Source organism: Chlorocebus sabaeus, chromosome 20 (assembly GCF_047675955.1).
Source record: "Chlorocebus sabaeus isolate Y175 chromosome 20, mChlSab1.0.hap1, whole genome shotgun sequence".
Taxonomy (NCBI): Eukaryota; Metazoa; Chordata; class Mammalia; order Primates; family Cercopithecidae; genus Chlorocebus; species Chlorocebus sabaeus.
Window position 1 is genome coordinate 115,279,051 of NC_132923.1, and position 26,877 is coordinate 115,305,927.

Here is a 26,877-nt window from a genome sequence, read left to right on the forward strand (position 1 = left end):
ACAAGGTCTGGCTCTGTTGCCCAGACTGGAGTACAGTGGTGCAGTCTTAGCCCAACGCAACCTCTGCCTCCCAGGGGCTTCAGCCATCCTCCTACCTCAGCCTCCCAAGTAGCTGTGACTACAAGCATGCTCCACCACACTCGGCTAATTTTTGGTGTTTTTTTTTTTTTTTTCTCAGATGGAGTCTCACTCTGTTGTCCAGGCTGAGTGTAGTGGTGCAATCTTGGCTCACTGCAACCTCCGCCTCCTGGGTTCAAGCAGTTTTCCTGCCTTAGCTTCCTGAGTAGCTGGGATTGCAGGCACCCACCACCACGCCTGGCTAATTTTTGTATTTTTAGTAGAGATGGGGTTCTGCCCTGTTGGTCAGGCTGGTCTCGAACTCCTGACCTTAGGGATCCGCCCGCCTTGGCTTCCCAAAATGCTGGGATTACAGGCGTGAGCCACTGTGCCTGGCCCTGTCAGCTTTTATTTAGATATCCAAAAAACTCTCTTTCTACTCACTTTCTTCTTTTTTTTTGAGACAAGACACTATTCACTTTCTCCTTTTTTATGGAGACAGAGTCTTGCCACGTTGTCCAGGCTGGTCTCAAACTCTTGGGCTCTAGCAGTCCTCCCTCCTCAGCCTCCTAAATTGCTGGGATTCCAGGCATGAGCCTTTCTCCTTTTGTTTGTTTCTTCTCTTTGCAGGAAGAGATTAAATACATAAATAGTATCACCAATATGTATTTTTCATACTTTATGCAACGATTTGTTATGAGATACCAAAGCTGAAGAATGAAGTGTTTGACCACATTCAAAGACCACATGTGTCAGGACTGTTTACATTTCTGAAAGTACTTAGGACAATCACAGGATGAAAGCAGTGTGTACTAAATCCTCTGTCCACAGAATTCTGCAAATATTGTATGTCTTGAGGGCAGACTTGTTTGCTCACAGTGAGGTCAGTGGTCAAGTAAGTTCCTGGAAGTAAAATTGTTTGGTACGGGATGTATGTTTTTCATTTTGATCCGTATTGCTAAATTGCCCCTCAAAATGAGGATTTCTCTTTACGTTTCCCTGTCAATGTGTGAGTATCTTACATATATATCATGCCCTCACCCACATAATGTGTTAGTCACACTTTTTGATCTAGTGCAAAGGGTGTCATATGTTTAATAGGTATTTCTTTTGTTACAGTTTCTTTTTATTACAGTTTTTTGATGTGAAATTTGTTTTGTTTTGTTTTTGAGACGGGGGTCTTACTATGTTGCTTAGGCTGGTCTCAAACTCCTGGGCTGAAGCTGTCTTCCTTCCTCAGCTTCCTGAGTAGCTGGGATTACAAGTGCATGTCACCATGCCCAGCCTTGATATGAATTTTCAAAGACAGAATTTACTTATATTTCCAGCCATGTATAGGAGTACAATGTCTTGTTCTCATTAGGGAAACATCATATGACTATTACCAAATTAAAACATTACAGAAATGTGTGAAGCACTCTAGAAAGCCAGTGTCATGCCACCTTACATCAGTGGCTTTGTAGCTCTAGTCCAAAACCCTAATGAGGGTCATGTGCGGTGGCTCACGCCTGTAATCCCAACACTTTGTTAGGCTGAGATAGGAGGATTACTTGAGGTCAGGAGTTTGAGACCAGTCTGGTCAACATGGCAAAAACCCATTTCAACTAAATTAGCCAGGCATGGTGGCGGTATACACCTGTAATCCCAGCTACTCAGGAGGCTGAGGCACGAGAATCACTTGAACCCAGGAGGTGTAGGTTGCAGTGAGCCAAGATTGATTGAGCCACTGCACTCCAACCTGGGTGACAGAGTGAGACTCTGTCTCAATAAAAACCAACCAACCAAACAAAATAACCCTAATGAAGACCCATAGTCCCAGCTACGCTGGAGGCTGAGGTGGGAGAGTGACCTGAGCCTGGGAGGTGGAGGTTGCAGTGAGCCAAGATCATGCCGCTGCACTCCAGCTTGGGTGACAGAGCAAGACCCTGTCTCAAAAAAAAGGAAAAAGAAAAAAGAGGAGTCACAATACATACTTTGTTGCAACTTGTTTCTATTATTCATGCATGTAAATCTGCCTTATTTATTTATTTATTTTTGAGAGAGTCTTGCTTTGTTGCCCCGGCTGGAGTGCAATGCGTGATTTTGGCTCACTGCAACCTCAGCCTCCTGGATTCAAGTGATTCTTGGAGCCTCAGCCTCCAGAGTAGCTGGGACTACAGGCATGGGCCACCATGCTTGGCTAATTTTTATAGTTTAGTAGAGGTGGGGTTTCGCCCTGTTGGCCAGGCTGGTCTCGAACTCCTGACTTCAGGTGATCCACTTGCCTCAGCCTCCCAAAGTGGTGGGATTACAGGTGTGAGCCGCCGCACCCGGATATTCTTTTTTCGTTTGTTTGTTTGTTTTGAGACAGAATCTTGCTCAGTCGCCAGGCTGGAGTGCAATGGCGCAATCTTGTCTCACTGCAACCTCTGCCTCCCGGATTCAAGTGATTCTCTTGCCTCGACCTCCCGAGTAGCTGGGACTACAGGAGCGCACCACCACACCTGGCTAATATTTGTATTTTTAGTAGAGATGTGGTTTCACCGCGTTGGCCAGGATGGTCTCCATCTGCTGACCTCGCAGTCCGCCTGCCTCAGCCTCCCAAAGTGCTGGGATTACAAGCATGAGCCACCGCACCCGGTCCTATTCTTTTTTTAAAAAATATTTTTGGCCGGGCGCGGTGGCTCAAGCCTGTAATCCCAGCACTTTGGAGGCCGAGATGGGCGGATCACGAGGTCAGGAGATCGAGACCATCCTGGCTAACACGGTGAAACCCCGTCTCTACTAAAAAATACAGAAAAAAACTAGCTGGGTGAGGTGGCGGGCGCCTATTGTCCCAGCTACTCAGGAGGCTGAGGCAGGAGAATGGCGTGAACCTGGGAGGCGGAGCTTGCAGTGAGCCGAGATCGCGCCACTGCACTCCAGCCTGGGCGACAGAGCGAGAGTCCATCTCAAAAAAAAAAAAAAAAATTTTATGTGTCTTTATGGTATATAACATAGGATACTGTGTTTATGGTATATAACATAGGATACATTAACAGATAGTAAAATGGTAACTGTAGTGAGGCAGATTGACATCTATTATCTCACAGTTACAAATTCTGTGTGTGACAAGAGAAGCTAAAATCTCATTTAACAGGAGCCTGGAGCCCCAAATGCATATCTGCCTCACTATTATTATTATTATTATTTTTTTTTTTTAGATGGAGTTTTGCTCTTGTTGCCCAGGCTGGAGTACAACGGGGCAATCTTGGCTCACTGCAACCTCCACCTCCCAGGTTCAAGCGATCCTCCTGCCTCAGCCTCCCGAGTAGCTGGGATTACAGGCGCCCGCCACCACATCTGCCTAATTTTTGTATTTTTAGTAGAGCCACCACACCCAGCCAGTTATATAGTTTATTTAAAAATAGAGATGGAGTCTTGCTATGCTGCCCTGACTGGTCTTGACTTCCTGATTTCAAGCAGTCCTTCCATCTTGCCCTCCCAAAGTGCTGGGATTACAGGTGTGAGCCACTGTGCCTAACCTGCGTTATAATTTATTTGACCAGTTTCCTGTTGATGGACTTTGGGGTTTTTGGGTTTTGATATTACAATCACTGTGCCTAACCTGCGTTATAATTTATTTAACCAGTTTCCTGTTGATGGACTTTAGGGTTTCTGGGTTTTGATATTACAACCCGTGCTGCCCTAGCCAGCCCTCTGCATTGATCTTGAGTGTTGAGTGAGTGCTTTCACTTAGGTTGCTAAATGAGAAATTGCTGAGGTAAAGGAACTGTTCAGAATTTTGATAGATGCCAAAAGTTCGTACCATTTATCCTGGTCCTCTAGAGTGAGTGTGCCTATTACCTTATTCAAAGCATTCCTATTCCCAACTTCCATTTGATTAGCGAAAAATAGCATCTTCTTTTCATTCGCCATTTTTTGCTGGTGACATTGAGCGTCTTTTTAATTTTATTTTTTAGTTTTATAGAGATAGGATCTCGTGTTGCCCAGGACAGTCTTGAACTCCTGGGCCCAAGCAGTCCTCAGCTTTGGCTTCCCAAAGTGCTGGGATTACAGGCATGAGCCACTGCATCCTGTCTCCTTTTTATATTTACTTGCCATTTGTATTTCTCCTGTGAATTGTGTGATCTGCATTGTTGGTCATTTTCTTACTGATTTTCAAGAGCTTATTGAATATTTCTTTTTTTTTTTTTTTTGAGACCGAGTGTCAGGGTGTCACCCAGACTGGAGTGCAGTGGTGTGATTTCAGCTCGCTGCAACCTGTGCCTCCCGGGTTCAAGCGATTCTCCTGCCTCAGCCTCCCAAGTACCTGAGACTACAGGTGCCCACCACTATGCCTGACTAATTTTTGTATTTTTGTAGAGACAGGGTTTCACTATGTTGGCCAGGCTGGTCTTGAACTCCTGTCCATGTGATCTGCCCGCCTCAGCCTCCCAAAATGCTGGATTACAGGCGTGAACCACCATGCCTGGCTGAATATTTCTTTCTTTTTCCTTTTTTCTCCTTTATTTTTTTTTTTTTTGAGACGGAGTCTCACTCTGTCACCCAGGCTGGAGTGCAGTGGCCCGATCTCAGCTCACTGCAAGCTCCGCCTCCCAGGTTTACGCCATTCTCCTGCCTCAGCCTCCCAAGTAGCTGGGACTACACGTGCCCGCCACCTCGCCTGGCTAGTTTTTTGTCTTTTTAGTAGAGATGGGGTTTCACCATGTTAGCCAGGATGGTCTCGATCTCCTGACCTCGTGATCCACCTGTCTCGGCCTCCCAAAGTGCTGGGATTACAGGCTTGAGCCACCACGCCCGGCCTTTTCTCCTTTTTTGAGACGGAGTCTCGCTCTGTTTCCCAGGCTGGAGTGCCATGGTGCGATTTCAGCTCACTGCAACCTCTGCCTCCCAGGTTGGAGCTATTCTTTACTTCAGCCTCCCAAGTAGCTGGGATTACAGGTGTGCGCCACCACTCCTGGCTAATGTTTGTATTTTCAGTAGAGACAGGGTTTCACCACGTTGGCCAGGCTGGTCTTGAATTCCTTACTTCAGATGATCCACCTGCCTTGGCCTCCCAAAGTGCTGGGATTATAGGCGTGAGCCACCACACCCGGCCTAGTTTATTGAATATTTCAGTCAAAGATATTTTCTGCGGTATTTTTGGACTTTGTGGACTTTTTTTCCTTTTGGTACATTAGTTTTTGATTTTTTTATGTGGTAAAATTTGTGAATGCTTTTTTTTAATGGTTTCTGGATTTCCCAATTCTGACGTTATAAAAATATTCACTCATGTTTTCTTTTAGTACTGATGGTTTACTTTTATGTAACCTTTATGTTTTTATAATTTAATTTGATTTATGGATTGGGGTAGGGATACATCAATATTTTAATTTTACTTTTTACCAAATGGCTACTCAATTGTTTTAAACTGTTTATTGAACAATTCAGTCTTTTCCCTCACCAGTTAAAAAGCCACCTTTATTACATGGCAAATTCCCTATTTACTTGGGTTTATTTCTCAGCCCTATTTTTTTTTATTTTTTTTGAGACAGAGTTTTGCTCTTATTGCCCAGGCTGGAGTGCAATGGCGCAATCTCGGCTCACCGCATCTTCCACCTCCTGGATTCAAGCGATTCTCCTGTCTCATCCTCCTGAGTAGCTGGAATTACAGGCATGTGCCACCATGCCTGGCTAATTTTGTATTTTTAGTAGAGACGGGGTTTCTCCATGTTGGTCAGACTCTTCTCGACCTCTCGACCTCTTGACCTCAGGTGATCGGCCTGCCTTGGCCTCCCAAAATGTTGGGATTATAGGTGTGAGCCACTGCGCCTAGCCTCTCAACCCCATTTTTTTTACCTTTGATTAATTTCATTGAACAACTGTACTGATGCCACAATTCTAATTTTTTTTTGTTTGTTTGTTTTTTGTTTTTTTTTGAGACGGAGTCTTGCTCTGTCGCCCAGGCTGGAGTGCATTGGCATGATCTCAGCTCACTGCAAGCTCCGCCTCCTGGGTTCATGCCATTCTCCTGCCTCAGCCTCCGGAGTAGCCAATTCTAATTATTTTATAATATTTAAAAACTATTTGATAAGGTGAGACCTAAATTCCTTTTAGAATTTTTCTCATGGTTCTCATGAAAAATAAATAAACAAATAATTTATAATTATTGTATTAACTATAATTTTTACTTATAAAATCATAATTATAAAATTATAAATAATTATGAATTATTATAAAATTTATAGTTAATATATTAATAATTACTACTAATTTATTTATTTTTTGAGACGGAGTCTCACTCTGTCGCCCAGGCTGGATTGCAGTGGCATGATCTTTGCTCCCTTCAGCCTCCACCTCCCCGTTTCAGGTGATTCTCCTGCCTCAGCCTCCCAAGTAGCTGGAACTACAGGCGCGCGCCACCATGCCCAGCTACTTTTTGTATTTTCAGTAGAGATAGGGTTTCACCATATTGGCCAGGATGGTCTCGATTTCGAAAATTTAAACAATTATTTGTATTTTTTTTTTTTTTTTTTTTTGAGACGGAGTCTTGCTCTGTCGCCCAGGCTGGAGTGCAGTGGCCGGATCTCAGCTCACTGCAAGCTCCGCCTCCCGGGTTCACGCCATTCTCCTGCCTCAGCCTCCCGAGTAGCTGGGACTACAGGCGCCTGCAACCACGCCCGGCTAGTTTTTTGTATTTTTTAGTAGAGACGGGGTTTCACCGTGGTAGCCAGGATGGTCTCGATCTCCTGACCTCGTGATCCGCCCGTCTCGGCCTCCCAAAGTGCTGGGATTACAGGCTTGAGCCACCGTGCCCGGCCATAATTATTTGTATTTTAATTGTTTTTTGAGACAGTCTTGCTTTGTCATCTAGGCTGGAGTGCAGTGCCATGATCTTAGCTCACTGTACCCTCCCCCTCCTGGGTTCAAGTGATTCTTGTGCCTCAGCCACCTGAGTAGCTTGGATGTGCCACCGTGCCTGGCTGATTTTTTTGTATTGTTTAGTAGAGATGGGGTTTCACCATCTTGGCCAGGCTGGTCTTCAACTCCGGGCCTCAAGTGATCTGCTTGCCTCAGTGTCCCGTAGTGCTGGGATTACAGGCGTGAGGCACTGTACCCAGCTTGAAAATTTATTTTTTTACAAACAGAAAAGCACACAAATCATAATAACAACACTTGATTGGCTGGGTGCGGTGGCTCATGCCTGTAATCTCAAGGCTTAGGGAGGCCAAGGCATGCAGATCACCTGAGGTCAGGAGTTTGAGACCAGTCTGGCCAATATGGTGAAACCTCATCTCTGCTAAAAATACAAAAAATTAGCTGGGCATGGTGGTGCGCGCCTGTAGTCCCAGCTACTCAGAAGGCTGAGGCAGGAGAATTGCTTGAACCTGGGAGGCAGAGGTTGCAGTGAGCCGAGATGATGCCACTGCACTCCAGCCTGGGCGACAGACAGAGTGAGCTCTGTCTCAGAAAAAAAATAAAAAGAGTAACATTTGATGGACTAATTATCACAAAAGAAATTTATCTGTCATGTATCTACCACCAAGATCGAAACATTACTAGCCCTTCAAGACACCCTTATCTTCCATTTTTCTCCTACCAGTTACTACTACCTCTCTTCCTTGAAGGGAACCACTTACCCTTACTCTGAATTCAGCAGATTATTTTGCCTATGTTGAACTTTATGTATATAAATACATTGTCATTCCTTCTGCTTCTGTTTTCTTTCACTCAACTTTATAAGATTAATTTATGTGTAAGCAGTAGTGTGTTCACTTTTAGTGCTGTACAATTTTTTTTTTTTTTTTTTTTTTTTGGTGGGGGACGAGGTCTCAATATGTTGCCCAGGCTGGTCTGGAACTCCTGGGCTCAAGCAGTCTGCCCACTTTGGCCTCCCAAAGTGAAGGGATTATAAGCATGAGCCAGTGGGACCAGCAGTGCTGTACATTGTTTCAGTGTGTGAGTATGTACTATATATTATATTCCTTTCTACTAGTGATGGTCATTTTGGCTTTTCCGTGTATTTGGTCATTATGAATAAAGCTGCAGTGAACATTCTGCATATATATTTTAGTGTCTTTTTTTGTTTTTTGGGTTTTTTTTGATAACAGGATTTCACTTCATAACCCAGGCTGGAGTACATGGTGTGATCACAGCTCACTGCAGCCTCGACCTCTGGGGTCTGTCTAGGTGGTCCTCCCGCTTCAGCTTCCCCAGTAGCTGAGACTACAGACACCACCGTGCTTGGCTAATTCAAAAATTTTTTGTAGGCCTGACACAGTGGCTTATGCCTTTAATCCCAGCATTTTGGGAGGCTGAGGTAGGTGGATCACTTGAGGCCAGGAGTTTGAGACCAGCCTGGGGAACATGGCGAAAACCTGTCTCTACAAATATACAAAAATTAGCCAGATACGGTGGTGCATGCCTGTAATCCCAGCTACTTGGGAAGCTGAGGTAGAAGAATTGCTTGAACCTAGGAGGTGGAGGTTGCAGTGAGCTGAGATCTTGGCACTGCACTCTAGCCTGGGTGACAGCGAGACCCTGTCTCAAAAAAAAAAATCTTTTCTGCTCCCCTCCCTCCTCCCACCTTCCACCCCCAAGTAAGACCGCAATGTCTGTTCTCTTCTTTGTGTTCAAAGTTCTCATCATGTAGTTCCCATGAGATAAAGATTTAAAGATTTATCATCCTTAGGGTCCTAAATATTCTCCTGTGTTATTTTCTATAAGTTGTATTGCTTTTCTGTCTTTCTTTCTTTTTTTTTTATTTTTTTGAGACTGAGTCTCCCTCTGTCACCCAGGCTGGAATGCAGTGGCACAGTCTCAGCTCACTGCAGGCTCTGCTTGCTGGGTTCACGCCATTCTCCTGGCTCAGTCTCCAGAGTAGCTGGGACTATAGGCGCCCACCACAACGCCTGACTAATTTTTTTTTGTATTTTTAGTAGAGATGGGGTTTCACCATGTTAGCCAGGACGGTCTTGATCTCCTGACCTCGTGATCCGCCTGCCTTGGCCTCCCAAAGTGCTGAGATTACAGGCGTGAGCCACCGTGCCTGGCCTGCTTTATCTTTCATGTTTAGACCTGGAGTTGACTCCTCATCAGTTGGGAAGTAAGATCATGGAATAATTTGAGGTTACTTGATCTCTGTGACTTTAGCAAAGTAGCAGAGGATTGAATGACTGCGAATCTGATGTTAGCAAAAGCAACAACTCTAAGCAAAAGGAAGACATACATAGGGAAAACAAATACAATTACTTAAAATTAAATGCATGACAAGACTGTGTGTGTGTTTTAACAAATGATATTGGGCCATGTGCGGTGGCTTATGCTAGTAATCCCAGCAGTTTGGGAGGCAAAGACGGGAGGATCACTTGAGGCCAGGAAGACCAGGCTGCACTGAGTTATGATTTTACTGCTGCACTACAGCCTGGCCAATAGAGCAAAACCCTGCCTCAAAACACAAACCAAAACCAAAACAAAACTGTTTTATTACTACTAGCAGCAGTGGCCTGCATGGGTAGTGGGTATGCTGGGTTTAGGGTGTGTGGGAGCCATGAGGAGGAGATGGTGACTGAGAGCCTTGAAGGAAAGAGGGGGTGGGGCTTGACAGGGGCGGGGCTTGAAGGCAGGACCCAAGGGTTCCTTAGATTTGCTTCTAGGAATAGGTAGCCATGATAAAGCAGTCATGGCTTATGGTGAACTAGGGCCATGCTGCTCATAAGATTAAGAAATTTTTCAGTCTGAGGTGAGGGAAACAAAAAAGATTAAGCCATTTTTGGAAATCTTAACTGCCTGTCACAGTTGAGGTGTAGTTTCTTCATCATGTGGTCAAGGACACCAGGGTCCTTGTGGTTCTGCGGGAGGGCAGCCAGTTCTGTATTCATGAAACTGAGGGGCTCCTCTTTTGGAGAGTTTGTGGTTGTGGCATCCTTTCCAGCATCCTCCTGGAAAACAGCGATCAGGAACTTGATGCGATGCTCAGTCTCTGTAGGGCTGGAGATTTTTTCCATGTTGGAGTTGAGTGAGGTACTGCTGACACTTTTTTTTATTTTGCAAACTTTTTATACCTCATTCATTTCCCTTGGCTTCCTGAGGTAGTGATCTAATCATTAAGAAAAAATTAGCCTTGCATTTGGGATAATGTAAAAAAGAAGTACAGTAGAAGAAAAGCTTCATATTGGATCTAAACATTCTTATGTATTCTGTGTGTTTGAAAAACTTTGTTTGTTTGTTTATGAGACAGTCTCACTCTGTTGCCCAGTCTGGAGTGCAGTGGGATGATCATAGCTCACTGCTGCCTTGAACTCCTAGGCTCCAGGAATGCTCCCTCCTTAGCCTCCCAAAGTGCTGGGATTACAGCTGTGAGCCACCGTATCCAGCCTCCCCCAGAAAGGTGGAATCATTGTGCAATACTCCATTTTACATACCCTAAAGAACCATTTAACTGTTTGCTGTTGGGCATTTGTCTACCTGCCTTTGTCTTCTTCTTGTGTTCCCCGCCCCTCCTCCACTTACTCTTCCTTTTTGTAAGGGAGGGAGGCTCTTTTTTTAATATTGGGAACATCTTATAAGTAAATATTATCTGCCCATCTAATTATTTTCTTAGAAAAACATTGCGAAAATAGCATGAACATAATGTGTGTCGAAAAGGCTTTTGATATACATTACCTTTGCAGGGTTTTCTCCTACCAGCTGTGTGCAGTATATGAACGTTCCTGTCTTTGTGTTCTTGCCATCAGAGTATTAAATTGAACTCTTTTGGCTGGGCGCAGTGGCTCACGCCTGTAATCCCAGCACTGTGGGAGGCCGAGGCAGGCGGATCACAAGGTCAGGAGATCGAGACCAGCTTGACCAATATGGTGAAACTCCATCTGTACTAAAAATACAAAAATTAGGCCGGGTGCGGTGGCTCAAGCCTGTAATCCCAGCACTTTGGGAGGCCGAGACGGGCGGATCACGAGGTCAGGAGATCAAGACCATCCCAACAGGGGCTAACATGCTGAAACGCCATCTCCACTAAAAAATACAAAAAACTAGCCGGGCGAGGTGGCAGGCGCCCGTAGTCCCAGCTACTCAAGAGGCTGAGGCAGGAGAATGGCCTAAACCCGGGAGGCGGAGCTTGCAGTGAGCTGAGATCCGGCCACTGCACTCCAGCCTGGGCGACAGCGAGACTCCGTCTCAAAAAAAAAAAAAAATTACAAAAATTAGAGACCAGCTTGACCAATATGGTGAAACTCCATCTGTACTAAAAATACACAAATTAGCTGGGCGTGGTGGCGCATGCCTGTAATCCCAGCTACTCAGGAGGCTGAGGGAGGAGAATCGCTTGAACCTGGGAGGTGGAGGTTGCAGTGAGCCGAGATCACACCACTGCACTCCAGCCTGGTCAGCAGAGGGGGATTCCTTCTCAAAAAAAAAAAGAAAAAGAAAAAGAAAATTTATAAGTAAATAATGGTATCTTGATTTCCAGTAAAATTGAAAGATACTGTGTGTGTGTGTGTGTGTGTGTGTGTGTGTGTGTGTGTGTTGTTTTTTTTTTCCAAGTGCTTGGCCAGTGTTTCCCAAATCGTATAAAGCTTGAGAAACATTTCAAATCATCCTTGGAGAACCAAGAAGTCCCACTGTAAGAAAAAAAAAATCGTTATAGTTTGAATAGCTAAATAATCCTCTTTAGACTGGGCAACTCCTTTTGACTTGCCAGTTAGTTCTCTCCTGCCCTGAACGTTTTCCCTTTAATACCAATTTGGGAGGTAGCCTTTTAGAAAGATTATAGACTGGGCATGGTGGTACACACCTGCAGTCTCAGCTATTCGGGAGGCTGAGGTGGGAGAATTGCTGGAGCCCAAGAATTTGAGTCCAGCCTGTGTAACACAGCAAGACCCCATCTCTTAAAAAGAAAGTAGATTTCTAGTGTTTCCTAGGCTTACCTTAAAAATCATTTTTGCTTTGCTGGTTCTCCTTTTTCTGTAGTGTTTGAATCCCAGTTTAGTGGGCCCTAACTTTGGAGGCTTGGAAAAAATGAAGTTATTTCATGTTTGCTAGGTTGATTGGATTCTTAAGCTTTAAAATATATTTAAGCCAGGTGCAGTGGGTCACGCCTGTAATCTCAGCATTTTGGGAGGCTGAGGTGGGTGGATCACTTCAGGTCAGGAGTTTGAGACCAGCCTGGCCAACCTGGTGAAACCCTATCTCCACTAAAAATACAAAGATTAGCCGAGCGTGGTGGTGCACGCTTGTAATCCCAGCTACTCGGGAAGCTGAAGCAGGAGAACTGCTTGAACTTGAGAGGTGGAGGTTGCGGTGAGCCGAGATCATGCCACTGCACCCCAGCCTGGGCAAGAGAGTGAGACTCTATCTCAAAAAAAAAAAAATATATATATATATATATATATATATATATATATATATATTTGTATTTTTAGGTTTTTTTTGAGTACTGACTATACTATTTAAAGGATTGCTAACAATTTAAGAAGCTTTCCATCTTTGATGTTTTATGTAACTTTGGTGTTGAGTTTTATTTTGCTTTGTCAGTTGCTTCCCAAACCTTTTATGCCCGTCTTCTCTATACATATATGGCAGAGGAGTTCTAGGAAAATAGGACGTAAGTGCTAAGTGACCTCTTTGTGGTTGCTTTGTTTTTATTGTTCATTTGTTTTTTTGAGAGAGCCTTGTTCTGTCATCCAAGCTAGAGCTGGCTGGCATGAGCAGCTCCCTGCAGCCTCGACCTCCTGGGCTCAAACAGGTCCTCCTGTCTTAGCCTCCCCAATAGCTGGGACCACCCACATGTGCCACTCCACCTGGCTCATTAAAACAATTTTTTTCTTTGTAGAGATAGGGTCTCACCATGTTGCCCAGGATGGCCTTGAACTCCTGGGCTCAAGCAATCCTTCTGCCTTGGCCTCCAAAAGTGCTGGGATTACAGGCAAGAGCCACCATGTGTGACTTGTTTTTAGATTTGCTTATTTCTCGCATATCTAATTTGTGAGACCTTGATACAGTAATGCCATGAGGCATTACATGAAAATCACTGTAAAGTTTTTAGTAACTAGAACCTAGAATTTATATTATCTTGGTTCTCCTTTATTTTAGCTTTCAGGAAAATCTGTACTTCAGTGTTTTAAGCACTTTGGGAGGCCAAGGTGGACAGATCATGAGGTCAGGAGATCGAGACCAGCCTGGCCAACATAGTGAAACCCCATCTCTACTAAAAATACAAAAATTAGCCGGGCACGGTGGGGTGTGCCTGTCGTCCCAGCTACTTGGGAGGCTGAGGCAGGATAATTGCTTGAAAACGGGAGGCGGAGGTTGCAGTGAGCTGAGATTGAGCCACTGCACCATTGCACTCTAGCCTGGGCAACAGAGCGAGACTCCATCTCAAAAAAAAAAAAAAAAAAAAGGTCCCAGGCACAGTGGCTCACGCATATAATCCCAGGACTTTGGGAGGCTGAGGTGGGTGGATCACTTGAGTCAAGGAATTCTAGCCCAGCTTGCGCCATGAGGGTAAACCCCATCGCTACAAATGATACAAAAAAATAAAAAAAATTAGCCAGGTGTAGTGGTATGCCTGTGGTCCCAGCTGTTTGGAAGGCTGAGGTGGGAAGATCACCTGAGCCTGGGAGTAGAGTATTATACACCGTGAGTGCCCAGGAGGCCATGGATTTTCTTTTGTTTTGTTTTTTGTTTTTTCTTGAGACAGAGTCTTGCTCTGTCACCCAGGCTGGAGTGCAGTGGCAGGATCTTGACTCACTGCAACCTCCACCTTCCAGGTTCAAGCAATTCTCCTGCCTCAGCCTCTCAAGTAGCTGGGATTATAGATTTCTGCCACCACGCCGGCTAATTTTTGTATTTGTAGTAGAGACAAGGTTTTGCCATGTTGGCCAGGCTGGTCTCGAAGTCCTGACCTCAAGTGATCCACCCATCTCAGCTTCCCGAAGTGCCGAGATTACAGGCATGAGTCTCAGGAGGCTGGGGCAGGAGAATCTCTTGAACCAGTTAGGTAGAGGTCGCAGTGCACTCCAGCCTGGGCAATGGAACGAGACTCCATCTCATAAATAAATAAATAAAAACTAAAACTAAGAGGTGATGAGGAAGAAGAAGCAGAACATCTGTAAATGACCACTTGGAGTGAAATCCCTACCCCCTTTCCCATTCAAAGGATGAATCTTTGAACTGCATAGCAACTGTGAAATCTTTGATTATAAATTTTCCACTCATCGTGCATACTCTTAAATGACAGATCCTTGGAGATCTACCAAAACAGAACTGAAAGTGTATCTCCTACCTATAGTGAATATATTATAGAAGAAACTTAGTCTTTCATACCCTTTGATACCTAGCCTACTACTTTTCTACTCTCCGAACACAATTTTTGATTTGTGGAAAATTTTTTTTTTTTTTTGCTGTGTCACCCAGGCTAGGGTGCAGTACTATAATCTCGGCTTACTGCAACCTCTGCCTCCCGGGTTCAAGTGATTCTCGTGACAGCTTCTGGAGTAGCTGGGATTACAGGCATTCGCCACCACACCCAGCTAATTTTTATATTTTTAGTAGAAGTTTAGTAGGGTTTTGCCATGTTGGCCAGGCTGGTCTTGAGCTCTTGGCCTCAAGTGACCCTCCCCCCTCAGCCTTTCAAAGTGCTGAGACTATGGGTGTGAGCCACTGCATCCAGCCTGGAAAATCGTTTTGTTACAATTTTGGGCATCATTCCAGATTTCTCCTTTTCTTTCTTGCCTGTCGCATCTTATTAGTCCCCAGGTTCTATTGATTTATTCCCATCAATATGCTTGAACTTCCTCCGTTCCTATTCCTGCTGAATTGGCTTTTTTTTTGGAGATGGAGTCTCACTTTGTCGCCCAGGCTGGAGTGCAGTGGGCAACCTTGGCTTCCTGGTTTCAAACGATTCTCCTGTCTCAGGTGATCCGCCCACCTCAGCCTTCCAAGGGCTAGGATTACAGGCATGAGCTGCCGCACTCGGCCTGAATTGGCTTTTTAAGACCTCGTCTTCCACGAGAAAAATTGTTAGTTATGTCTCACACCTTGTTTAGCTTTGGAGTTATGTCTCATGCCTTGTTCAGCTTCGGGCTGTCATTATTATTATTATTATTATTTTTTGAGACAGAGTCTTGCTCTGTCACTCAGACTTGAATGCAGTGGTGTGATCTCGGCTCAATGCAACCTCCGCCTCCTGGGTTCAAGCGAGTCTTCTGCCTCAGTCTCTGAAGTAGGTGGTACTATAGTCGCACGCCACCATGCCTGGCTAATGTTTGCATTTTTAGTAGAGACAGGATTTCACCATATTGGCCAGGCTGGTCTCGAACTCCTGACCTCAAGCGATCTGCCCGCCTCAGCTTCCCAAAATGCTGGGATTACAGACGTGAGTCACTGCGCCGGGCCCGGTCTGTCCTTTTTACTGCTGCCAAAGTGTGTCTCTGGCCTAAAATCACAGCAGATGTCTGCCTAGCACATCATAACCAAACCTTTTGGAACCTATCCTCTGCCTAACACTTTCCTGTTCTCATCCTGCAGTCTTGGAACAAAGTACCCATTAGGGTTATCTGAATTCCTTATTGTGCTATGGCATTGCCATTGTGCTGTTATTACTCAAGTTTTGTGGACATGTGCCCAGAAGTAGAATTATTGAAACAAAAACGTTAGTGTCATTTAACATTTTTGGGATATTTTCTTTAGTTTTTTTCCCTGCAGGGTTATATGATATTTTGATTTATAAGAAATATATGCTTAGTCTTTGTACTACTTCTGGCACAGCTCCTAAAACCTTTGGAATCTCCAAAGTGACTAAGTGTCTTTTTGTATGCTAATGAAATGACTGATGGCTGGGAGCTCTTAGTAGCCTCCAGACAGAGGCTGGTTGCCAGGAGAACCAACCACTTGATGAGAGGGTTAGAACTTTTATTCTGACCTCTGGGAGGGGAGAGGAGCTAAAGGTTGTTGATCTCCGGTGGCCAGTGATTCTATCAGTCATGCCTGTGTAATCAAGTCTTTTCTTCTTTTTTTTATTTTTTATTTTGAGACAGAGTGTCACTCTGTTGCCCAGGCTGGTGTGCAGTGGCATGATCTCGGCTCACTGCCACCTCCGCCTCCCGGGTTCAAGCAATTCTCTGCCTCAGTCTCCAAAGTAGCTGAGATTACAAGCGCCTGCCACCATGCCCGGCTAAGTTTTGTATTTTTAGTAGAGTCAGGGTTTCACTATCTTGGCCAGGTTTGTCTTGAACTCCTGACCTCATGATCCACCAGCCTCAGCCTCCCAAAGTGCTGGGATTACAGGCATGAGCCACTGGGCCCGGGCTTTTAAAAATATTTTTTTAGAGATAGGGTCTCTCTCTGATGCCCAGGCTGGAGTGCAGTGGTGTGATTTCAGCTCACTGCAACCTCTGCCTCCGGAGTTCAAACAGTTCTCTTATCTCAGCTTCTTGAGCAGCTGGGACTACAGGCATGTGCCACCATGCCCGGCTAATTTTTTGTATTTTTGGTAAAGACAGTTTTTTGCCATATTGGCCTGGCTGGTGACAAATTCCTGGCCTCAAGTGATCTGCCTGCCTCAGCCTCTCGAAATGCTGGGACTACAGGTGTGAACCACTGCTCCCTGACACTGTCTTACATTTTGTGAAACACTCAGCCTCCTTGATCTGTCTTTATAGTTGAAAGACACAAGTACACAAAACTATTTTTCTACTGTAAGGAAATTGGCATACATACACATGATGATAAATGATCCTTGACACCTGGGGCCTACTCCTAATGAGGGATAAAATGGAGTTAGGGGCATTGGAGAATGACGAATGGGAGAGGCTACAGCCCTCTGTAGTTGGCATTCTGCTGTGCTGCTAAGGCTGGCTTTAGAAATAACAGCTTATAATTAGAACTGTGATTTGTGTCTGTCATTTCCTTTTTTTCTTTTCTTTTCTTTTCTGACACAGAGTTTCTCTCTAGTTGACCAGGCTGGAGTGCAGTGGCGTGATCTCGGCTCACTGCAACCTCCGCCTCCCGGGTTCAAGCGATTCTCCTGCCTCAGCCTCCTGAGTAGCTGGGATTACAGGCATGTGCTGCCATGCCTGGCTGATTTTTTGTATATTTAGTAGAGACGGGGTTTCTCCATGTTGGCCAGGCTGGGCTCAAACTCCTGACCTCAGTGATCTGCCCGCTTTGGCTTCCCAAAGTGTTGGGATTATAGGCGTGAGCCACTGCGCCCGGCTGTTATTTGTGTTTGTTAAGTAGATTCTTTACCTCTCCAAGTAAGAGAACAAACACAACACCGCCCTCCCCTCCCCCCGCCCCGCCCCATATTGGGCTGTGTATGAAAGGCTTAGCAACAATTTAGACATTTAGAAAGTCCAAGCCCTTTTAATGCAAAGCACCGCCTTTGGCTTTTTGGTTCCCACCTGCAGTGTGGCCATAGAGGCTCGGAAGCCATAGGTTTGGCCGGAGGTGGTAGGCTATCACAGGTCACCTGCACTTGGCATTCTGCTGTGATGGTGTTCTAGCCAACTGAAGACTTACTCAGTAATACCTAGCAAGCAATTAATTTAAGAAAATTTAAAAAGAACAACGCCAGTGTTCTGGGGCCTAATAATACAGATTGCTCCCAGCTTCTCATAGTAGCTTTTGAAAGTCTTATTGTGGTAATATTTAGGCCATAGGTTGTGTTTGCCTTTTGATGCCAGCTTTAGAACCAGTTAAATATGCGCGATTTTTGGGTGGGGAGTGGTAGAGGTGAGGACAGGGAGAGCCTACCTTTTGTTCATTGTCTGAATTATTTTGCTATCAGGAACTGAAAACTAAAATCTGACCAGATCCACTGGAACTATTTTCTGAGAATCATGTATGTGTTTGACCCATGGGAGTGTCTGCCTCCCCAGCCAAGTCATGTGAAACATGTTTACCACCCACTTGTCCAAGAGGAGGGAGTGAACAAACAAGACTTGATATTACACCTTTGAAAAGCAGAGTTGAAAGAATTGATAAAATAAGTGCCTACTTTGTTTTAGAGGTGTATTTTCAGCATGGTTACTGACACTGTTTTTTCCTATCTCCCAAAGACCCTTGAGAGAGTCCATTGCCACTAGCTGTAGTTTTCTTTCAAAAGAACCTTCCTAATATATCCTTGTCACTGTTCCCAGGAAAGATTTTATGTTACTTTTCTCAGTCCCAGAATCAGCGTTCTTTTCTTTTCTTTTTTCTTTTCTTTTTTTTTTTTTGAGACAGAGTCTCGCTCTGTTGCCCAGCCTGACTGGAATGCAGTGGTGCGATCACAGCTCACTGCAACGATCACAGCTCACTACAAAGCCCCGTCTCCCTGGTTCAAGCGATTCTCTCACCTCAGCCTCCCGAGTAGCTGGGATTACACGCACACGCCACCACGCTTGGCAAATTTTTGTATTTTTAGTAGAGACGGGGTTTTGCCATGTTGGCCAGGCTGGTCTTAAACTCCTGACCTCAAGTGATCTGCCCACCTTGGCCTCCCAAAGTGCTGGGATTACAGGCAGGAGCCACCGTGCCTGGTCAGTTTTGTTTCTTTAACTCTTTTATAGTAGACCTTTCCCATTAGAGGTAAGTTATAAGCACTAAAAACCCTAGCTGGTTCTCCCCACAGTGGATAGGTTCTACTTTTATTTCATTAATAAGCTTTTTTCCCTCCTGGCTTTGACATAAGCTGACAAAACTGTTCTTAAATTGGTCGAACTTGAGTTTTCATTTTTATTATTTCAAAAGTTTTAAAATAGAGACAGGTTCTCACTTTGTTGCCCAGGCTGTAGTGCAGTGGCTGTTCACAGGTGCAATTATAGTTCATTGCAGCCTTCAACTCCTGGGCTTAGGCCATCTTCTGCCTGAGCCTCCTGAATAGCTGGCATTTCAAGCATGTGCCACAACACCCAGCTTTATTTTTATATTTTAGAAGACAGTATGTTTAAACAGAATATTAAAACAATTATTTACTTATTTTTGGAATATGTAGTACATTTTATTGTTCAAAGTCTGAAAGATATGAAAAGGATGGGGTCAGCCTGGGCAACATGGCGGGACCCTGTCTCTACCAAAAAAAATTAAAAAATTATCCAGGAATGGTGGCATGCACCTGTGGTCCCAGCTACTCCAGAGGCTGAGGCTGGAGGATCATTTAAGTCCAGGATGTAGAGGCTGCAATGAGCCATGAATGTGCCACTTCAGTGTGGGAGTCTCAAAAAAAAAAAAAAAAAGGAAGTTCAGAGTGTTGTTTACTTCTGACTTACATCTGGCAAGTGCAGAGATAATCTTTGCCGATAAAGTTGTTTCCACTTTATAGCATACTTTTCTATCTAAACAAACAAGTGTGTTTACCCCATTTGTAAATTTTAAAAAATGGCAACATTTTGTACCTTCCTTTTTTTTTTTTTTAAGACAAAGTTTCACGCTTGTTGCCCAGGCTGGCGTGCGGTGGCACGATCTCACCACAACGTCCACCTCCCAGGCTCAAGCAATTCTCCTGCCTCAGCCTCTCGACTAGCTGGGATTAACAGGCATGTGCTGCCATGCCCGGCTGATTTTGTATTTTTAGTACAGACAGGGTTTCTCCATGTTGGTCAGGCTGGTCTTGAAATCCCAACCTCAGTTTATCCGCCTGCCTCAGCCTCCCAAAGTGCTGGGATGCACCATGCCTGGCCCACCTTTTTTCAACTAATGATACCGTTATATATCACAACATTAAAAACTTTCCCTACCTTTTTATTTATTTATTTTTATTTTTATTTTTTTTGAGATGGAGTTTCGCTCTTGTTTCCCAGGCTGGAGTGCAGTGGCATGATCTCAGCTCACTGCAGCCTCCGCCTTCCAGTTTCAAGTGATTTCTCTTGCCTCAGCCTCCTGGGTAGCTGGGATTACAGGCGCCCTCCACCACACCTGGCTAATTTTTGTATTTTTAGTAGAGATGAGGTTTTACCATGGTGGCCAGGCTGGTCTCGAACTCCTGACCTTGTGATCCACCCGCCTGGGCCTTCCAAAATGCTGGGATTACAGGCATAAGCCACTGTGCCCGGCCTACCTTTTTATTTTATGACAGCAGTAGTTTTTAATTGTTTGGTTATATTGTAATTTATTTTATTACTTCCATATGAATTTCCAGTCTTTTACTGTTACCGGTAATCTTTAGTGGGCATCCTACAGAGATGCGCAGAACTTTGTCCTGTAATGTTCCATTATAGCAAAAGAAAAGCTAAGCGTATGTTACATTCAGTTGTGTCTCTTCGGTTTCCTTTAATCTGGAACAGTTAGTGGATCTTTCTTTGTATTTCATGACAGTGACTTATTTTGTAGAAAGTCCCTTGAGTTGGTTTGGTCTAATGTTTCCTCATGATTCAATTAAGGCTGTGCATTTTTGGCCAGAACATCACAGAAGTGATTCTGTGCTGTGCATTATACCAGAAGGTGTGTGGTGTCAATTAGATTCCTTACTGGGTGTGTTAAATTTAAGTATTTGGTTAAGGTGGTGTCTGCCAGGTTTCTCCACTGAACGTTACTATCTTTCCCTTTGTAATTAACTTGTGCTGAGATACTTTGAGACATTTTAATGTTGTTATTTCTCCAACTTGCCTAGTTTAGCATACGTGATGATTCTTGCCTGATTCTTTTTCTTTTCTGAATCTGATGTATGTCAAATGGAGATTTTTAATTCTGTCGTTCCTTCCATTTTGGTAGTTGGTTTTTTTCTAAAAGGAAGAGATTTTTCTTCCATCCATCTCACCATGAAGTGATGGATTCTTACTTTATACTATTGCTTATTTTGTTGCTAAATTTTGTTGCCAAATTTGACCAGTGGGACCTCCCCTTCCAGCCAGCTCTTGTGTTCTTTTAACATGTCTCCATCACTCTTTCAGTACATCCTTTTAGGACACGGTAAGATGTTGTAGGTTCATTTTCTAATTTCACTGACTACCCTGGCCTTGGAATCAGCCATTTATTTCTCCAAGGAGCACTGGATTCTTTTACTGGATAATATTTAGAAGTCAGGATCTGTGTTTCAGAATTATTAACCCATGTCTCTATGGAAAAGAAGCCTACTAATTAGAGTTGGATATTTGTTCCTTTTGTCCTTAGCCAGAGGGTACTACTAAATGAGCTTGATGACTGTTCAAGTTACTTTGGTCAGTCACACCCCTCCCTGCCCCTCCCCCACTCCTGCTTTCCCTTCAGTCTGGATCTTTTAGTTAGTTGAAATATGTTTTCTGTTTTGAATTTAGTTAGGGTTCCTGACATCCTTGTTGATATTTTTTTTTTTTTTTTTTTTTTGGAGACAGAGTCTCGCTCTGTTGCCCTTGCTGGAGTACAGTGGCTCAATCTCTGCTCACTGCAACCTCCACTTCCTGGGTTCAAGCAATTCTCCTGCATCAACCTCCAGTCTTCAGCCTGTAGCTGGAATTACAGACGTGTACCACCATGCCTGGCCAATTTTTGTATTTCTAGTAGAGACAGGGTTTCACCATGTTGACCAGGCTGGTCTCAAACTCCTGACCTCAAGTGATCCTCTTGCCTTGGCCTCCCAAAGGACTGGGATTACAGGCGTGGGCCACCATGCCTAGCCAGTTGATTTATTTTCGTTTGTGTGCGTGCGTGAAGTAGTATGAGAAACACTCACATGGTCCCAAATTGTGCATTATACGAAAAGGTACATTTCCTTTTCATTCATTCATTCATTCATTCATTCATTCATTCATTTTTTCCGAGACAGAGTCTTATTCTGTCGCTCAGGCCAGGGTGTAGTGGTGCAGTCTTGGCTCCCTGCAACCTCCAAGTCCCGGGTTCAAGCAATTCTCCTGCCTCAACCTCCCAAGTAGTTGGATTACAGGCCCGCACCGCCACACCTGGCTAATTTCTGTATTTTTAGTAGAGACAGGGTTTCAGGCTGGTCTCGAACCCCTGACCTTGTTATCCACCTGCTTTGGCCTCCCAAAGTGCTGGGATTACAGGTGTGAGCCACTGTGCCTCCGGCCAAAAAGGTACATTTTTTTTTTTAACCTTATTCCCACTCATGCTCTGTAGGTAACCAGTTTCATTAGTCTCTGGTTTTTCCTTTCTGTGTTTCTTTTTGTTCAAAATAAGCCAATATATATGCACGTATATTTTCTTATATATTTCTTACATATAACAGTATACTACAGATACTCTTTGCATTTTGCTTTTTTTACTTAATAATGTGTCCTGGATTTATAAATTACTTCATATCTGTTCATAGAGATCTTTTTCATGCTGTGTGTGTATGTTTTTTTTGCGTGTGTGTGTGTTTTACAGTTGCCTAGTACTCTGCCATATAGATGTACCATATCATCTGTGTTTGGGCATTTCAGTGGCTTCCAATATTTTGTGATTAACTGACAGTGCTGTAATAAATAACCTTATGCATGAGATTTTGCGTTGTTGGAGGTATAGCCTAAGGAAGGATAAATCCTCAGAAATGAGATTGCTAGGTCTAAAGGTAGTTGTCTATGTAGTTTTGTCAGCAATTGCATTTCTTCCAGCAGGATATGCATGCTTGCTTCTCGACAGCCTCAAAAAATGAGTGTCTTATACTTTCTCAGTTTTGCTAATTTATAGGTGAGAAGTGTTATCTCATTGTAGTTTTAATTTGTTTGTCTCTCATGAAACTATGGTCTTTTAAAAGTTAAACTTTTTTTTTTTTTTTCCTTAGACGAAACTGCAAAGGAAATCCGAATTGCTTGGTTGGTATTGGTGAGCATATTTGGTTAGGAGAAATAGATGAAAATAGTTTTCATAACATCGACGATCCCAACTGTGAGAGGAGAAAAAAGGTAAACCATCATTTTTTAAGCGATTGCTATTATGCTATTTTTTTGTTTTTGTTTTTGCTTTTGTTTTGGGCCTGTGATCAGAAAGCTCTGCTGATTTCAGGTAACCTGTGCAGCTTTAAGATAAGTAGTAGAACTTAAGGCTCTAAGCCACTTGAATTGGAACACTTCTTAATGATATACTTTAGAACAGGCAGCTGCGTAATTCAGTAAGCCTTTAAATAATAGTTTTAGTTTGAATGCTGATTCTATGTTTGCTTTAACATTGCATGTTTTATTTCGAAATCTTAAAGCCTCTTTAAAGGAGATGGTAATTCAAGGGAACAAACTCACGATGATAGCATTTTGCTTTCTAGGGCTTGTATTTTATATATAATTTTGCTTTTTAAAAATATACATTAAATTTTCTAAACCTAAAGCTTAGCGTTCACGAAATAGCCAAGTTTGTTGTATAGGTATTTTAATAAAAGAATAATTCTTTGTAAGGTCAGGAATTCCCAACCTTATCTTTGGAAAAAGTTGCAGCCAGTTCCCTCTACCACCCCCAATCTTTAAAATCTCTAGAATACAAAGAAAGTTTTCTGCATAAGTTTTACTTGGTCATTCTACTGAATGCTGGCAGTTTAGAAATACAGCAAACATAAAACCTATATACGCTTGTTCAAAACCGATCTTTTCTAGAATCCACTGTTCTAATTTTAGATTTAAGTGGCTGGAGAAGACGATATGCTAGAGATGAGCAGTGATGCTGTCCGAAGTCTTTTTCACTCCTGTGGTCAACCCAAAATGGGGCTTTCATGAAAATTATGCCCCACTTCCAGCCAAGAGAAACTTAAGGTGGCTATACCATGTTGGTTGTGACGGTCTTACAAATTTTTAATCTGAAAATTTAAGAATAATGCTTAGAAATGTGTTGTTTAAAGGACAGTGGATTTTATAATGATAAATTTTGTATTTTGTAGAACTCGTTTGTGGGCCTGACTAACCTCGGAGCCACTTGTTACGTCAACACATTTCTTCAGGTGTGGTTTCTCAACTTGGAGCTTCGGCAGGCACTCTATTTATGTCCAAGCACTTGTAGTGACTACGTGTTGGGAGACGGCATCCAAGAAGAAAAAGGTGGGTGAAAGGGGTGGGGGAGAGCTCTCTTCTTGAACATTTTTTTAACTTTTTTTTTTTTTTTTTGAGTCTTACTCTGTTTCCCAAGCTGGAGTGCAGTGGCGCCATCTTGGCTCACTGCAGCCTCTGCCTCCTGCGCTGAAGCGATTCTCCTGCCTCAGCCTCTCGAGTAGCTGGGATTACGGGCGCCCGCCCCCATGCCCGGCTAATTTTTGTATTTTTAGTAGAGACAGGGTTTTACTATGTTGGCCAGGCTAGTCTCGAACTCCTGACCTTAAGTGATCTGGCTGCCTCGGCCTTCCAAAGTGCTGGGACTACAGGTGTGAGCCACTGTGTCTGGCCTAAACTTAATTTTTTTTTTGTTAAGACAGTTTCACTCTTGTTGCCCAGGCTGGAGTGCAATGGCACAATCTTGGTTCACCGCAACCTCCACCTTTCAGGTTCAAGCAATTCTCCTGCCACAGCCTCCTGAGTAGCTGGGATTACAGGCATGCACCACCGCACCTGTCTAATTTTGTATTTTTAGTAGAGACGGGGTTTCTCCATGTTGGTCAGGCTGGTCTGGAACTCCCGACCTCAGGTGATCCGCCCGCCTCAGCTTCCCAAAGTGTTGGGATTACAGATGTGAGTCACCATGCCTAGCTTAAACTTATTTTTTTAATAGAGACAGAGTCTTCTCTGTTGCCCAGGCTGGTCTTGAACTTCTGGCCTCAATCAATCCTCCTGTCTCGGTCTCCAAAAGTGCTGGATTACAGACATGAACCATGGTGCCATGCCTTGAATAGCTTTTACCAGCCTGCAAAGCCTTTCCACCCCAAGGAGTAACATTTTATCTTTATTTTACAAATGATATATTGACTTGCTGAAAGCCACAGTTGGTAGTAAGGATATAAATATTCAGTCTGATTAGAAGACAGAAGCCACACAATAATTTGAACAGAAAAGGTTTTCTTTTGTTAGTTGTTTGTTTTTTGAGACAGGGTCTCACTTTTTTGCCCAGGCTGGTGCAAACACAGGTCACTGCAATGTCAACCTCCCAGGCTCAAGCAATCCTCCTGCCAGAGCCCCCCAAGTAGTTGGAACTACAGGCGTGCACCACCACCTCTTGCTAATTTTTGTATTTTTTTTGGAGACAGCGTTTTACCATGTTGCCCAGGCTGGTCTCAAACTCCTGGGTTCAATCGATCTACCTTCCTTGGTCTCCCAAAGTGCTGGGATTACAGGCATGAGCCACAGCTCCTGGCCTTAAATAGCTTTTACTGGCCTGCAGTGCTTTTGCAGCCCAAGGAGTAATATTTTATCTTTATTTTGAAGATGATGTATTGACTTGCTGAAAGCCACAGCCACAGCTGGTAGTAAAGAGATAAATATTTAGAGTCCAATTAGAAGACAGAAGAATTTGAAAAGGGAAAGTTGAGAATTAATAACAGGAAATTAGAGAAATGAGTAATTGGTTGATAAAAGTTAAAGAGGATTTTAAAGAATACAAGGACAGCAGATACAGGGAGCAGCCTGTATCCCTGGGGCTGAAAGAGAACATCCAACGGACAGTCTGCCACCCCCATGGCCCAGGCTTGAGATCCAGACCTCTTTGGACACTGCTGGGATGCACTGGGTGGCTGAAAAGGTGCTGAGATGCCTCCCTGGGCGTCCCTACTGGAAACTGTCCATGAGAAGGTGCTGGGCCCTGGAACCCCCTACAGAGTCACCTGAAAGGGTGGGAGGCCGTTCACAGGGTGGTCATTCGAGAGGAAGTGCCTCACTGGAGGCACTGTACTGTGAAGCTATTAAAAGAGGTGCTGGGGAAGCTGCTGACCACTGTTAGGGGCAGGAACCTGGAGCCCTGGAGGAAGCTGACCTGCAGCAGGCTAGTGAGGAGGCACAACTGAACCCTGCAGTGCCCTTCACTGATAAGCCTTACCTTCTTGATAACTGGCAAAGGACAAGTATTTGCAGGGCCCATCTCTCATCACTGAGCAAGCAAAGAAGGGTAGATTTGGAGCTGAGAAGCAATAAGTTAATAACTTAAAGAAGATAAGACTTTGGTCTTCTGGGCTCTTAAGATCCATGCTTTCTGTTCCATCCCCTGCACTAGCTCATTAAAACTTTCAACTCTAAAATTCTAGGGTATTGTATTCTTCACCTGAGTGTAAATTGCTGTGCTTGAGATCCCAAGTCCACATTAACTGAACTTTAAAAAATCATGACTAGACACTGTAGTCATGATTGCTGTTGTTGCTTTAATACAGGTAGGCTCTTGCCTTTGGGGAGTGTATGTGGACAGTCCTGGCCGCCTCATGACGTCCACAAAACATGGTTGCTAATTCTATTTCTTTTTTTTTTTCCTCCCAGACAGAGTCTCACTCTGTTGCCCAGGCTGGAGTGCAGTGACACGATCTCAGCTAACTGCAGCCTCCATCTACTGGGTTCAAGTGATTCTCCTGCCTCAGCCTCCCGAGTAGCTGGGATTACAGGCGTGTACTCCCATGCCTGGCTAATTTTTGTATTTTTAGTAGAGACGGACGGGGTTTCACCATGTTGGCCAGGCTGGTCTTGAACTCCCTACCTTGTGAACCGCCCACCACGGCCTCCAAAAGTACTGGGATTACAGGCGTGAACCACCACACCCCGCCTTGAGCCACTACGCCCGCCGTGTCTTTTAAAGTTGTTTTTTGTTGTTGTTGTTGTTTTTTAAAGAGTCTCGCTCTGTCACCCAGGCTGGAGTGCAGTGGCATGATTTCTGCTCGCTGCAACCTCTGCCTCCTCGGTTCAAGCTACCCTTGTACCCTAGCCTCCCGAGTAGCAGGGATTACAGGTGCTCACCACCACACCCAGCTAATTTTTGTATTTTTAGTAGAGGTGGGGTTTTACCATGTTGGCCAGGCTGGTCTTGAGCTCCTGACCTCAGTTGATTCTCCTGCCTCGGCCTCCCAAAGTACTGGGATTA

General features: G+C 44.1%; 1 protein-coding gene across 4 annotated transcripts in view; it reads left to right on the forward strand.

Annotated features, from left to right (window-relative positions):
• Positions 1-26,877, forward strand: part of USP48 (ubiquitin specific peptidase 48) — a 104,462-nt gene that overhangs the window by 6,540 nt on the left and 71,045 nt on the right. For all 4 annotated transcript variants that reach the window (XM_007980132.3, XM_007980133.3, XM_007980134.3 and 1 more), the window contains exons 2-3: positions 22,694-22,814; positions 23,774-23,930. In XM_007980132.3, coding sequence (XP_007978323.1) covers positions 22,694-22,814; positions 23,774-23,930 — 278 coding nt within the window. The remainder of the gene's footprint in view (positions 1-22,693; positions 22,815-23,773; positions 23,931-26,877) is intronic.